Raw genomic sequence first — 16036 nt, 5'->3', positions numbered from 1 at the left:
TGTGCCTTTCCAAATCATGTCCAATCAATTGAATTTACCACAGGTGGACTCCAATCAAGTTGTAGAAACAGCTCAAGGATGATCAATGGAAACAGGATGCACCTGAGCTCAATTTCGAGTTTCATAGCAAAGGGTCTGAATACTTATGTAAATAAGGTATTTCTATATTTTTATATTTATATTTGAAAAGCCTGTTTTCGCTTTGTCATTATGGGATATTGTGTGTAGATTGATGAGATTTTTTTTTTAGAATAAGGCTGTAATGTAACAAAAGTCAAGGCGTCTGAATACTTTCCGAATGCACTGTATGTGTGTCTTTCGGAGGTTGCGATAAAGCGGAAGTCACATTTCGGTTGGCGAATAAAGTGAACTTAATCTAAGCCCTGCTCTAGTCTGAACAGTAGGCCTATGCTATGCTCTCATAGGCTTAGAGAGGTCCCAGGCCTTGTGTGTGGCTAGCCTAGTAGTCTACCAACTAGAAGGAAACGTGCTGTAACTGCTCATAATGTAGGGATTACCAGGAGAGGTGCCAGGAGGGGAGGATTTCAGGCATGGATACTTCCAATGGCAAATGGGTTTTCAATTATGTTAAACTGAAAATTATCGACAGGCATTTTGTTTATCGTTCATTATGGTAACGTTAAGTAGCCTATACTAGCCGATAAGTTTGAAATGAAATAAGTTATGGGTGATTGTTAATGGGACAATTGATGGCTACAACCATCAAACTAGTAGTAGTTTAAAGGATAATAAAACAAACAAACTGGTAGACATGAATGTTATGAACGTATTGTTCTATTTATCGTTATCGCATCAATTCAGGCAATTTATCGCAATATGGATTTCTGTTCATATCGCCCAGCTCTGTCACACATTGAATTGATAGTTTTTTGCTGGGATAATGGAGGGACAGAGGTTGCCATGGTATTAGTAGGCCTAGGTATACTTGTTGATGATAGATGACAAGGGACATTTTAGGGGTATTTTCTAAGAGAAGTTGGGTATACTATTTACAGAGCCATCTCCAGCTAGCCTATTTGGAACAGATTTTCCCAACCCGACACATTCAGACAAGCAGCAAGGGTTGCAGTACTCCACAGTAATCACATTTCCTGTTAAGAATTGAAAGGAAGTGTGGACATGTTCTGAAGCCCTGGCTGCTGCTGTGCAGTCATTGTTAGGGAGTGAAACATGACCTACATTAACCCTCATCACAGCTCAGACAGACGCTCCATTTGATTTGAATTAAAGCTCAGGCCTTGTAATCATTTCATATGAGGCTAAGCTCTCTTTTATTTGAATGTCTTGCATGGATTTCGGTTGGAATCGACTTCAGTTTGCTGATGCTTTGGCTGTTGCATTGTCATCATCAGGGAGAGAAACATGACCCTACATTAACCCACACATCACTGCTCTGAAGCTCTAATATAAAGATCTAATCATTTACATTCCATTGCACTTGCATTTGAATGCCTTGCATCATGAAACGGCAACTGTGTTTGGGCTAAGTTACATAAGTTCTGTTGACATTTCTTTTTTCCTCTTAAGTGTTTGGAGAAGTCTGTGAAATCGCTATGACAACACCTCTCTTGCTCTCTATACTGTATGAAGTTTTATGCAAATAAAACAAATTCAACTTCCTATCTGAAGACCAACCATTTAGGATGCTGTATCCAAAGATAATTTCCTCCTCTCCCTCCAGGTTAGGTGTTTTGGCTAACCCTGAAACTGTTATGTCCTGTCCGGTACCTCAGTTGTCAATACCCATCAACAGTCATTTTCAGATTGTGCGGGGTAAGTGACCACTAGGTCTAAATTCACCTTTTAAAATCCATGTAGGCCTACCATTAGTTTTTAATGTAACTAGGCTAAATGTTTGGGAAATGTTATTGAACTGCTACAGTTCAGACTAGTTATCAGAGATTTGATATAGAACGGTTCCTGTACCAACAGACAGTTGATTATGATACAGAGCCCCTCTAAAGCCTGCAGGCATTTAAACTTGACATTCCTTAACTCCCAACCATGGTAGCAGTATTAACTCAAGGTTATTGCTTGTCGTAGTGGAACAAGTCCAAGGTGCTTTCTTTACGCTGGCCGGACATTTGAAAGTCAACAGCTAGTAGCAAGAGCCAATTGAATCCTGTTGTCATGACATATTGACACCTCCCCACAGACCTTTGAGCCTCATTCATTTTCTCTTTTTAACCGCTTTATTTTAGAGGCTGAAGAAGCGCTGCTCATTGACTTGCCATTAAAAAGTAAGTAAGACTTTCTCCTCATACTTCCGTTTTTTAAATGGTCATCCACCTTGATAGGAATTGTTTCTAGTGGAGGTTTGCTATAAGCAGTTCAGCATCATTGATTATGTTGTTGTTTCCACCTTATTATGGGAGCTTATGTGCAAGACCAGTGTTGTGGCAACAATGGTTGTAACATAACTCTTCATCCAATTTGGTTACATTTTTAGAGCATGCCATGCCCTGAGCTCCATGCCTGGTTGTCTCTGCAGCTTTATTTAGTTGCAAAAGTTGGTCATGAGTTGCCTATGGCAACGGGGCAACCTGCACTCGTTTGAAATAGCTCACTGTTGGCAAAGCACTGTCTTCCTCATTTTGTGCGGAGTTCGTAGACATGCAAGTAGACATGGGTAGTGTCTCCATGGTTGTGGTGAGTAAATGGTATATTTGTATAGGCTAAGTTGTGGTGAATGTAACTACGTATCCTGTCATGTGCCCCTCCTGCCCTGTCACTCTATACCCAGCAATAATTGCCCCTTAGGAGTAAATAGTGTATTGAATGGAATGGTCTGTGGTGGCCATAAGGGGAGTCAATGGTGAATGTTTGTTTGAATGAATGTGTGTTTCTCCCTGCCCCTCCAGCTTGCATTAGGGTACGGGTCAGAGGGGAGAAAGCCCAGGAGCTGATTCTGGAGCTCCAGGATGATGAGCGCAGCCAGTCCTTCTTCTCCCAGGTGAAGAGAGCCAAGCAGCAAGGTGAGCCAGTCTCTCGCTCTCTCTCGCTCTCTTTCTCTCTTCTCTCTGTCTCTCTCGCTCTGCTCAACACTACCATACCCTTACTGACGTCCTTACTCACTAGTGCATGTATTATTCATTGACTCATCCAACATGTATTTATTTCCCCAGGGTGGCTTACTTCCACTCTTAGTGAGTTCCCCCTACGCCTTCTTCTCTCACGTCTCACCTATGTCTACCGGTTACATTCCTCAGCTATGTTTAAGTTCAGATGCACCTCTCAAGGTGGCAGTGGTGGAGTACCTACTAGTACGTCCAATCTCTGATGCTGTGTTACCAGAGCCACAGTTGATAGTCTCCTGTAGCCGTATCTTTTGATTTGATCTTTGACTGTGGTTGATGTGGAACAGTGTTGATGTGGATTGTGGCTTATCTAAATGGGATTACTCATATCAAATTAATGTTGGTGTCCACTGTCTTCATATAATTTGCCACAGCTAAAAGACTGGCAGGGCTCTATGCTGACCTTTTTTACAAGGAGCACGTGTGCGCGTATGTTGAAAAATGTAGGCGCACGCAAAGACATTTAGGAGCACAATTAAAAATGTTAATGGTATTAAAGCTAGAATCCTTCATTCTTCTAAGCACACTGGTGCTCCTAAATTAAAATTCCAGGTTGCACAGCAAAATATTTAGGCGCAAATGCGAGTAAAATGGTCGCACTGTAGAGCCCTGACTGTGGCCCATCACTACTCCGTTATAGATGCATTGTATATAGAATAATGTTTCACCCCCCCAAAAGTGCTAAAAATATAGAAAATCCATTACATTTCTTAATGATTATGACCTCATTTACAACACCCCTCCTGGAATATTGAAAGGAATAGGCTACCTATTTTAAATATAGGTCCCCAAGCAGTTTGGCTTGATCAGGGATAGAAACAGTTTTGAACTGTTACTGTCAATGTCAACTGTTGCCTTGGCACCCACTGGTTAATGATTGAGACAGTGTAACCTCATTACCACAGGCAGAAGCTACGTCCCAAATGGCACCCTATTTTCTATGGGCCCTGGTCAAAAGTAGTGCACTTTATAGGGAATAGGGTGCCATTTGCGACACAACCTCTTTCTCTCTAACAGCCCAGTTGTGCTGGGTGTTGCCTCATTTCCCTAACATTTTATCTCTAGTAGTATTTGCATTGTGAAAGGTCAATAGAAACAAGATGGAGGTGTATCAAACAATGGGTGTGATCCTTTGAAGGGAGTGTAGTAGTGCTATTGTCAATGTATTGCATTTCTCTTTAGATGTGCTAAAACCAACAGACTTACTGTACTATATGAGATCATTCTTGGCACTCGTATTAGGTTGCGATACACATTTGCAGGTTGAAACTTGTAGAGAAATGCTGTCTCATGTAACTCTGAGTAGCTTTGTCTCTTGATTGAGTGATTCAGCACTGCCAACTTTTCCACAGTCGAGTCCAAAAGCACGCAAATCAAAGCGATGGATCCCATCATGCCGGCTCCCCGCAAGGTCTCTGCCCCAGTCCCACCCATCCCTCCTCAGAGAGGGATCCACAAAGCTGCCAACTCTCACACCAAGCCCAGCAGTGTACCACCACCGCCTCCCAACCTCAACAACAGCTCTTCAGCCAACCAGACTGGCACAGGTATGGATACAAATGTTATGAAGTTAAAATTGATTTCATTTTAAATAGAGCTTTTCCAGATTCTCAAAGCGCTTGACATTGTATAGGGGAAACTTAACCTTATCCAGCACCAATGTCTAGCACCCCGCTGGGTGATGCTACTGCAGCCATTTTGCACCAGATAGTTCACCATACATCAGCACACATTACAGTGAAGAGGTCAGGAGTGAATCATAGACACTTGTTGCATATGACAGTTGAACGATACAGTGAATGTCACAAGGTTTCTCACATATGAATCTCTCCTCTATCTCAGCTGACAGACGGGACCCAGCTCTCTCTCTGGCCATAGACTTTGGCTTCGAGGACAACTTCAATCACTCCCTCAAAGTGGAGGAGAAGAAGAACCAGCAGAATGGCATCGGGCCCCCCCGGGAAGCTCCTCCAGTTCCCCCTCTGCCTCCTCGTAAAGGCTCCTACACTCCCTCCAATCCTCTCCCCCCCGCGCCCATCCCCATCTCCAAAGACAGAGCCTCGTCCGTACAGGCTAAAGATGCCGCCTTCATCACGCCTGCCAAAACAGAGTGAGTGTTACCAGTAGGACCGTCCCATAGTATGCTCATCCTATTGGAGATGTTTTTTTTTTCTTCTACAGAACTATCTGTATTTGGCTTCTATAGAGTACCAAAGTATGAGTCATAATACCCATAAAACCTAGCGATCAAACAGGGAAATAGTTCCAATCATTTTTCCGCCATTAATTTTTCCCATAGGGGATTTTAGAAACACTTAAAATAGGGGCTGTGTTTCATGTAGGCTTACCCTGGCATGACGTTTTGATAACCGTGTAAATCTCTCTAGGACAAGGTGACTTTTATCATTATATTCGCCTGTATTTACCCCCCAAAATGAAATGCTAATTAGCTGCTAAGGTGGCTATCATAAAGAACTACAAATGCCATGATGATCTGGATGAGACTGCCGAACCGACGCAAAGGTAAGGATCTCTGGATTAACTATCTGATGTTAGCTAAATGTAGTAATGAATACATTGGCAACATTTCTTTAAATGGACAATTCTGTGAACTGTCTTGTGCAAGTTTTAAATTGACACAATACCTGTTAGCAAAGGAGTCAGCTAGAGATGACGTGCAGGAGCTTGCAGGGATTTGTAGTTTTGCATGATGTCTACTTTGATGCTAATTAACATTTTCGAATCTGAGAGTAAATAGAGACTAATATATTGATAAAAGTCACCTTGTCCAAGAGATTTACATGATTATCAAAACGTCACGCCAGGGTAAGCCTACACGAAACACAGTGTTTCTAAAATCCCCTATGGGAAAAATGAATGGTGGAAAAACGATTTGAATGGAGGCGAAAGAAACACACACCTATTTAGGCGAGGTGCTGGCTAACGTAGAACACTTGGAAAAGAAAAGGAGAGAGCCGCACACTCTAGGAGCTCAGATGCAATAATTTAATAACCTAATAACCAACGTTTCGACAGACAAGCTGTCTTCATACCCTCCAATATCTGTCGAAACGTTGGTTATTAGGTTATTAAATTATTGCATCTGAGCTCCTAGAGTGTGCGGCTCTCCTTTTCTTTTTCAGGAAAAAAACGATTGGAACCATTTCCCTGTTTGACCGCTAGGTTTTATGGATATTATGACACCTCCACTGTGGGGCTCTATCGGTGTCAAAGGGCCTCTATTTATAATTTTGGTGGCCTAGATCTTGATTTGTAGCCTTTACACCACGCCCTACCTGGAAAAGAATGTAGTGGAATTACTGTGGGAATGACTCATCCTTACCTGATAATGCAGTCTTAGTGTTGACCGGCCCACCTCATGGAGCGACAGCCCCACCACCAACAGCATGCGGAGCGCCATGTTCTCCACTCAGGCCGGCCAGAGAGAGTACCTCATCAAACACCGCCTGGCCAAGAAGGAGGAGGAGTACGTAGACATCAAGGACTTCAGGTGAGTGTCCATGGCTTTGTGTGGATGGTGGGTGGGGCTATGTGTGACCGACTGGGTTCGAACCCGGGCCTCCTGTGTGTCACAAGCTAAAGACTAGGTAAGGTAACATCACACGAGTGGTTCATTGAACCAGCTCCATTACATATGCTCCCCTGCAGTAGCCAGTTGTGATTCTGGACAGAAACTTGAGGCGATCCATTGAAAGTGGGTTATAGCAGCAGTTATTCTACATTTTTCTGTAGTCTAGTTTTTCCATGGTCCATTTTCAAAATGTGCAGGGTCCTGCGTTGAACTAAAAGGTTCTAGGCCAACATTCACTTACTGAGCCGTAAGTCCCTATTCTTAGCTGTAACTGTTATCAAGCTACACTCTAGCACTAACCTCACAAATTTTTCTGTCCACGTAAGTATGTGAATGTCTATATAAGACTGTTTTGTGTGTTTCAGATTCTTTTCTGGAACGTGGAATGTGAATGGCCAGTCCCCAGACAGCAGTCTAGAGCCCTGGCTGTGTTGTGAGCCAGAACCTCCTGACGTCTACGCTCTGGGGTCAGTGACATCTGAGTGTCCAATGTCTTCTACACAGCATGTATGAAGGAATGAACCTGGGTCGTATTCATCAGTGCACACCGTAGCAAAATGTCTTGCAACGAAAAACAAAGGCAAGCGTTTCTTATTGGACAACTTCAGGTAGTCCCTCTCTGCTTCAGTCCGTTTTCTTCTGTTTGGTGCCTAGTGAATACAACCCAGAGTTGTGGAAGTAACATGGGCCCTGTGTAGCTCAGTTGGTAGAGCATGGCGCTTGCAACGCCAGGGTTGTGGGTTCGATTCCCACGGGGGGCCAGTATGAAAATGTATGCACTCACTAACTGTAAGTCGCTCTGGATAAGAGCGTCTGCTAAATGACTGAAATGTAATGTAAAATGTAACATACTTTTCTGAATTGGATCCTCTTAATGCCACATCATTAATGATGGATGGACGTTGCTAGTTCTAAACTAGAGATTTCATTACATACTCTAAAGAGCACTTTCCCAAACATTAGAACTACCGCGCTGACTTCCCTGTGCATTCTGGGTGCTGTAGTTTCCAGGAGCTGGACCTGAGCACAGAGGCCTTCTTCTATCTGGACTCCTCTAAGGAGCAGCTGTGGGTGGAGGCTGTGGAGAGAAGTCTGCACCCCAAAGCCAAGTACAAGAGGGTGAGTCAATGAGAGGACTCTTCTCATCTTCAGTGGAAAACACAAATGGTTTAATCAACTACAATATTACATTCTTGGAATTACATTAGAAAAATTGCAAACAATTACAGTAATCACACACTGAGAGCAGCCGATGGGCTTTTATCAACATCTTATGTCATACTCAAATAGACTGATAGAATTTGGATATGGATGCTTCTGTCCCCCCAGGTGCGCATCATCCGACTAGTGGGCATGATGCTGGTGGTGTTTGTCAACAAGGTGCACAAGAATCACATCAAAGATGTGGCGGCGGAGCACGTGGGAACTGGCATCATGGGAAAAATGGTATGAACGAGTCAAGTCAACTAAGAGGAAGTGTTTGTTCTCCTTTCGCTCTCATTAACTTTATAGCTTTATAACTTTATATCTTTATAACTTTATAGCTTTATAACTTTATATCTTTATAACTTTATATCTTTATAACTTTATAACTTTATAACATAACTTTATATCTTTATAACTTTATAACTTTATAACATTATAACATTATTTTATAACTTTATAACATAACTTTATAACATTATAACATTATTTTATAACATTATAACATAACTTTATAACTTTATGACATAACTTTATAACTTTATAACATAACGTTATAACTTTATAACTTTATGACATTTATAGATACAGTAGGTACACAGAGCATAGACTTAATGTAAATGCTGGGATATTTGAATACCACAATAATATACAGTGGGGAAAAAAAGTATTTAGTCAGCCACCAATTGTGCAAGTTCTCCCACTTAAAAAGATGAGAGAGGCCTGTCATTTCCATCATAGGTACACGTCAACTATGACAGACAAATTGAGGAAAAAAAATCCAGAAAATCACATTGTAGGATTTTTAATGAATTTATTTGCAAATTATGGTGGAAAATAAGTATTTGGTCACCTACAAACAAGCAAGATTTCTGGCTCTCACAGACCTGTAACTTCTTCTTTAAGAGGCTCCTCTGTCCTCCACTCGTTACCTGTATTAATGGCACCTGTTTGAACTTGTTATCAGTATAAAATACACCTGTCCACAACCTCAAACAGTCACACTCCAAACTCCACTATGGCCAAGACCAAAGAGCTGTCAAAGGACACCAGAAACAAAATTGTAGACCTGCACCAGGCTGGGAAGACTGAATCTGCAATAGGTAAGCAGCTTGGTTTGAAAAAATCAACTGTGGTAGCAATTATTAGGAAATGGAAGACATAGAAGACCACTGATAATCACCCTCGATCTGGGGCTCCACGCAAGATCTCACCCCGTGGGGTCAAAATGATCACAAGAACGGTGAGCAAAAATCCCAGAACCACATGGGGGGACCTAGTGAATGACCTGCAGAGAGCTGGGACCAAAGTAACAAAGCCTACCATCAGTAACACACTACGCCGCCAGGGACTCAAATCCTGCAGTGCCAGACGTGTCCCCCTGCTTAAGCCAGTACAAGTCCAGGCCCGTCTGAAGTTTGCTAGAGTGCATTTGGATGATCCAGAAGAGGATTGGGAGAATGTCATATGGTCAGATGAAACCAAAATAGGAACTTTTTGGTAAAAACTCAACTCGTCGTGTTTGGAGGTCAAAGAATGCTGAGTTGCAGCCAAAGAACACCATACCTACTGTGAAGCATGGGGCTGCTTTGGAGCTGTTTTTCTGCAAAGGGACCATGAAGACTGATCCGTGTAAAGGAAAGAATGAATGGGGCCATGTATCGTGTGATTTTGAGTGAAAACCTCCTTCCATCAGCAAGGGCATTGAAGATGAAACGTGGCTGGGTCTTTCAGCATGACAATGATCCCAAACACACCGCCCGGGCAACGAAGGAGTGGCTTCGTAAGAAGCATTTCAAGGTCCTGGAGTGGCCTAGCCAGTCTCCAGATCTCAACCCCATAGAAAATATTTGGAGGGAGTTGAAAGTCCGTGTTGCCCAGCGACAGCCCCAAAACATCACTGCTCTAGAGGAGATCTGCATGGAGGAATTGGCCAAAATACCAGCAACAGTGTGTGAAAACCTTGTGAAGACTTACAGAAAACGTTTGACCTGTGTCATTGCCAACAAAGAGTATATAACAAAGTATTGAGAAACTTTTGTTATTGACCAAATACTTATTTTCCACCATCATTTGCAAATAAATTCATAAAAAATCCTACAATGTGATTTTCTGGATTTTCTTTTCTCGTTTTGTCTGTCATAGTTGACGTGTACCTATGATGAAAATTACAGACCTCTCTCATCTTTTTAAGTGGGAGAACTTGCACAATTGGTGGCTGACTAAATACTTTTTTTCCCCACTGTACTGCAAAGTATTGTCACATACTGTAAAATGTCTAGTTTTTACATTTACATTCATATAACAAGTGTCCTTTAAACCTATATGGGCTGAGCAGCTGTTGCAAGACACTTTACTAAACAAACAAAGCAATCAGTCAGTCAGTCAACATACAATGTTTTATTTTCTCATTCTAGGGTAACAAGGGAGGTGTGGCGGTGCGCTTTGTGTTCCACAACACCAGCTTTTGCTTTGTCAACTCCCACCTGGCGGCCCACGTGGAGGACTTTGAGAGGAGGAACCAGGACTACAAAGACATCTGTGCCCGCATGAGCTTCCACCTGCTAGATCACCCTCCCCTCAACATCGTCAAACACGAGTCAGTCCCTCTCCAAGACCCATACTGTAGAGTCATAGGCCTTGTTCCAATGTCCACACTAGCATACCACTAAGTGCATTAGGAATGTATTATCAATAATACTATGTATTTCAGGATCAAGGGGCTTACAGTAGTCATTATTATTATACATTTCATTCTTTGCTGCTAATGTAATTGAATCCCAGAGAGAGAAATTATCAGGTAATAGTTAGGCACTTCAACAAATAATTGAAAAGTAAATAGTGGACTGTAAAATAGTGTAACCATGTCACTTTGTTTTTTCATACAGTGTTATGTGTAAACGTATGGTATTACTGTAAGACTGTTTACATGCTGTTGTGTTACAATACATACAGTTGAAGTCGGAAGTTTACATACACTTAGGTTGGAGTCATTAAAACTAGTTTTTCAAGCACTCCACACATTTCTTGTTAACAAACTATAGTTTTGGCAAGTCGGTTAGGACATCTACTTTGTGCATGACACAAGTAATTTTTCCAACAATTGTTTACAGACAGATTATTTCACTTATAATTCACTGTATCACAATTCCAGTGGGTCAGAAGTTTACATACACTAAGTTGACTGTGCCTTTTAAACAGCTTGGAAAATTCCATAAAATGATGTCATGGCTTTAGAAGCTTCTGATAGGCTAATTGACATCATTTGAGTCAATTGGAGGTATACCTGTGGATGTATTTCAAGGCCTACGTTCAAACTCAGTGCCTCTATGCTTGACATCATGGGAAAATCAAAATAAATCAACCAAGACCTCAGAAAAAGAATTGTAGGACTCCACAAGTCTGGTTCATCCTTGGGAGCAATTTCCAAACGCCTGAAGGTACCACGTTCATCTGTACAAACAATAGTATGCAAGTATAAACACCATGGGACCACGCAGCCGTCATACTGGTCAGGAAGGAGATGCGTTCTGTCTCCTAGAGATGAACGTACTTTGGTGCGAAAAGTGCAAATCAATCCCAGAACAACATCAAAGGACCTTGTGAAGATGCTGGAGGAAACGGGTACAAAAGTATCTATATCCACAGTAAAATGAGTCTTATATCGACTTAACCTGAAAGGCCGCTCAGCAAGGAAGAAGCCACTGCTCCAAAACCGCCATAAAAAAGCCAGACTACGATATGCAACTGCACATGGGGACAAAGATCGTACTTTTTGGAGAAATGTCCTCTGGTCTGATTAAACAAAAATATAACTTTGGCCATAATGACCATCGTTATGTTTGGAGGAAAAAGGGGACGCTTGCAAGCCGAAGAACACCATCCCAACCGTGAAGCACGGGGGTGGCAGCATCATGCTGTGGGGGTGCTATGCTGCAGGAGGGACTGGTGCACTTCACAAAATAGATGGCATCATGAGGAAGGAAAATTATGTGGATATATTGAAGCAACATCTCAAGACATCAGTCAGGAAGTTAAAGCTTGGTCGCAAATGGGTCTTCCAAATGGACAATGTCCCCAAGCATACTTCCAAAGTTGTGGCAAAATGGCTTAAGGACAACAAAGTCAAGGTATTGGAGTGGCCATCACAAAGCCCTGACTTCAATCCTATAGAAAATGTGTGGGCAGAACTGAAAAAGCGTGTACGAGCAAGGAGGCCTACAAACCTGACTCAGTTACACCAGCTCTGTCAGGAGGAATGGGCCAAAATTCACCCAACTTATTGTGGGAAGCTTGTGGAAGACTACCCGAAACGTTTGACCAGTTAAACAATTTAAAGGCAATGCTACCAAAAACGAATTGAGTGTATGTAATCTTCTGAAAGCTGAAATAAATAATTCTCTGTACTATTATTCTGACATTTCACATTCTTAAAATAAAGTGGTGATCCTAACTGACCTAAAACAGGGAATTTTTACTTGGATTAAATGTCAGGAATTGTGAAAAACTGAGTTTAAATGTATTTGGCTAAGGTGTATGTAAACTTCAGACTTCAACTCTAACTCTTCATCCATTCTGTGGTCCAGTGTAGTGATCTGGGTAGGAGATCTGAACTACCGGTTGTTTGTGTACGATGCAGCTGAGGTCAAACAGCTCATCTCCCACAACCAACTGAGGAAACTGCAGGAGTATGACCAGGTCAGAATACACACACATGCACACACGCACATCTGTTATCTAGTCCGTTATCAATGGTTTTTACACTTTCTTTTATAGAAACACATACTGGTTGAAGTCATGTTGTCATTTAAAGTTCTTCACTGTCACAAATCAGTGACATCAACAACAACAAAAATAATGACATTGAATAAAACAAAGCTGGATTTGGACAGTGGAGTTAGGACTTCTGTATCCTGCAATAACTTACCACCTAATTTCTTATTTTCTCTGGTTGTTTTAACAGTTCTAAATACAGGAGTTCCTCTGTCTGTCTCTGAATAACATGTGTTGTTGATATATTTCCCCTCCTGCCTCTGTGTGAAGCTGAATATCCAGAGACAGAACATGCGATCCTTCACAGACTTCATGGAGGGAGAGATCAATTTCATGCCCACATATAAGTACGACGCCAAGACGGACCGTTGGGACTCTAGGTAAAATATCACTGATCCTGATTCCTTTCTCACCAATCACATACTTATATAACACCCAGAGAGTTTGGAATTGTATGTGTAAGCTATTACCCCACACCCTTCACCCAAGAGAGTGCAAAGAAAATACCCTGTGTAGGCTAATCCTCATATGCCATAGCACCTTGATTATTCATGTTAAAATACCTAGTAAGATCAAACCTGAAAAGTCACATTTTCAACCATTCTGTCCCAGTAATAAAATGAGTCCTTACACAAATCTAGACTTTTTGAGGTAATGTTGAGGTAATATTGAATATGTGGGGCAGGACCCCTAACCAGCTTTGTTCCCCCCTGCCTAAATAACTTGAAAAGACCCAGGTTGTTGCTTTGGGGGCTTATGTGACTTACCTGGAAATCTAGGGTATTCAGGGAAACAATGGGTTGTGTGGCATGCAACTGAACATATGTAACGGAAACTAAAATGACTGTTCCTTATTGCAGGGGTTCCCAAACCTTTTCACTCAGGCCCCCCTTCCAGCATTGGAGAACATCCTGCACCCCCCTTTTACGCGTGTGCACCACGTCTATTTCTATTGGCACAAGTACTGTTCATGACACAAACTGTTCAACCACTCTTATTGGTGGAGAGAATTTTGCAGGTTTAAAGCATATGTCCTGCAATTCTACACATTTTGTCATGGTGCAAAGAAGACTTTGCAGTTTTAAAGCAAATTTTCTTGTAATGTTATACATGTTGCCATGTCTAATGTGTATTCATGTGATATTTGAGTGACTAAAGAATTACAACAATATCTATGGGCTAACAAACGTAAATAAAAAAAACGTTAGCTGACATGGGCTAGTTGATCTGGACATTTCTGACAAGTTATAAATAGCTCTAAGGTATGCAATGACAAACATGACAAGAGGAACTGATGATGCACTACCCAATTTCGAAATTGTACCTTGTGAAAACTGTGGGGCGCGCCCCCCCCTAGGGCCGACCCCTAGGGGGAGGCGCGCCCCACAGTTTGGGAACCACTGCCTTATTGGACTAGTCCACATTGTCCATCACAGTTTCAATCTGCTATCTTTCATTTGGTGCCGAATGAACAGCTGACCCCGTGTCTCCAACCCCTGTCTCTTTCTCTGGGGTTCTCCTGCAGTGGTAAGTGTCGTGTCCCGGCGTGGTGCGACCGGATCCTGTGGAGGGGCAGTAACGTGAAGCAGCTCTACTACAGGAGCCACATGGAACTGAAGACCAGCGACCACAAGCCTGTCAGCTCCCTCTTCAGTGTCGGGGTAAGGATCATGTTAACACTCACTACACTGCCTGTCAGCATTTGGAAGTCATCTGACTGATTGAGGTCGAGACAGTCAAGGGAGACCTGACATTCACAATTCACAAATAAGTCTAAGGAGTCCATTAAGTAAAATACACATACAGTGCATTCGGAAAGTATTCAGACCCCTTGACTTTTTCCACATTTATACTAAAATTGATTAAATTGTTTTTTCCCCTCATCAATCTACACACAATACCCCATAATGACAAAGCAAAAACAGGTTTTTAGACATTTTTGCAAATGTTGGAAAAATAAAAAACGGAAATATCTCATTTACATAAGTATTCAGACCCTTTACTCAGTACTTTGTTGAAGCACCTTTGGCAGCGATTACAGCCTTTAGTCTTCTTGGGTATGACGCTACAAGTTTGGCACACCAGTACTTTGCTCCATTCATCTTTCCCTCGATACTGACTAGTCTCCCAGTCCCTGCCGCTGAAAAACATCCCCATAGCATGATGTTACCACCATGCTTCACCATAGGTATGGTGCCAGGTTTCCTCCAGACGTGACGCTTGGCATTCAGGCCAAAGATTTCAATCTTGGTTTCATCAGACCAGAGAATGTTGTTTCTCATGGTCTGAGAGTCCTTTAGGTGCCTTTTGGCAAACTCCAAGCAGGCTGTCATGTGCCTTTCACTGAGGAGTGGCTTCCGTCTGGCCACTCTACCATAAGGGCCTGATTGGTGGAGTGCTGCAGATATGGTTGTCCTTCTGGAAGGTTCTCCCATCTTCACAGAGGAACTCTGGAGCTCTGTCAGAGTGACCATCGGGTTCTTGGTCATCTCCCTGACCAAGGCCCTTCTCCCTCGATTGCTCAGTTTGGCCGGGCGGCCAGCTCTAGGAAGAGTCTTGGTGGTTCCAAACTTCTTCCATTTAAGAGTGATGGAGGCCACTGTGTTCTTGGGGACCTTCAATGCTGCAGACATTTTTTGATACCCTTCCCCAGATCTGTGCTTCGACACAATCCTGTCTCGGAGCTCTACGGACAATTCCTTCAACCTCAAGGCTTGGTTTTTGCTCTGACATGCACTGTCAACTGTGGGACCTTATATAGACAGGTGTGTGCCTTTCCAAATCATGTCCAATCAATTGAATTTAACACAGGTGGACTCCAATTAAGTCGTAGAAACATCTCAAGGATGATCAATGTAAACAGGATGCACCTGAGCTCAATTTCGAGTCTCATAGCAAAGGGTCTGAATACTTATGCAAATAAGGTATTTCAGTTTTTTATTTTGTATTCATTTGCAAAATTTTCTAAAAACCTGTTTTCGCTTTGTCATTATGGGGTATTGTGTGTAGATTGATGAGGAAAACATTTATTTAATAAATTTTAGAATAAGGCTGCAATGTAACAAAATGTGGAAAAAGTCAAGGGGTCTGAATACTTTCCGAATGCACTGTACCTTTAACATACTATACAGCTCATTGAGGATCATAAAATAAAAGTAATTTTTTCTCGAATAGCGTGCTTGATTATGTTATATTGAATGAATCGGTGTTGGATCGAGAAATTCAAAATGTGTGTTTAACAGGTGAAGGTGGTGAACGAAGCTCGCCACAAGAAAGTGTTTGAGGAGATCGTGCGCATGATGGACAGGATGGAGAACGAATGTCTCCCGTCTCTGTCACTGACCCACAGAGAGGTGAGTAGACAGAACAC

The 16036-nt window shown here is 42.1% G+C and overlaps 1 protein-coding gene across 4 annotated transcripts in view; it reads left to right on the top strand.

Moving 5' to 3' along the window:
- Positions 1-16036, top strand: part of LOC311107791 (inositol polyphosphate 5-phosphatase OCRL-like) — a 36645-nt gene that overhangs the window by 4125 nt on the left and 16484 nt on the right. For 2 of the 4 annotated variants that reach the window (XM_084150339.1, XM_084150338.1), the window contains exons 2-15: positions 1703-1794; positions 2223-2261; positions 2883-2996; positions 4451-4645; positions 4941-5208; positions 6454-6609; positions 7056-7157; positions 7695-7809; positions 8020-8136; positions 10311-10492; positions 12480-12591; positions 12937-13046; positions 14192-14327; positions 15909-16019. In XM_084150339.1, the coding sequence (XP_084006465.1) occupies positions 1734-1794; positions 2223-2261; positions 2883-2996; positions 4451-4645; positions 4941-5208; positions 6454-6609; positions 7056-7157; positions 7695-7809; positions 8020-8136; positions 10311-10492; positions 12480-12591; positions 12937-13046; positions 14192-14327; positions 15909-16019 (1818 nt within the window). In that variant the 5' untranslated portion in view covers positions 1703-1733. Of the gene's footprint in view, positions 1-165; positions 1795-2222; positions 2262-2882; positions 2997-4450; positions 4646-4940; positions 5209-6453; positions 6610-7055; positions 7158-7694; positions 7810-8019; positions 8137-10310; positions 10493-12479; positions 12592-12936; positions 13047-14191; positions 14328-15908; positions 16020-16036 lie in introns of those variants that run through there. The other 2 variants (XM_084150337.1, XM_084150336.1) reach the window with 1 other exon arrangement.

This window comes from Coregonus lavaretus (genome assembly GCF_964263955.1).
Source record: "Coregonus lavaretus genome assembly, chromosome: 32".
Lineage (NCBI taxonomy): Eukaryota > Metazoa > Chordata > Actinopteri > Salmoniformes > Salmonidae > Coregonus > Coregonus lavaretus.
Note: the sequence above shows the minus strand (reverse complement) of the source record. Positions and strands in the feature narration are given on the sequence as shown.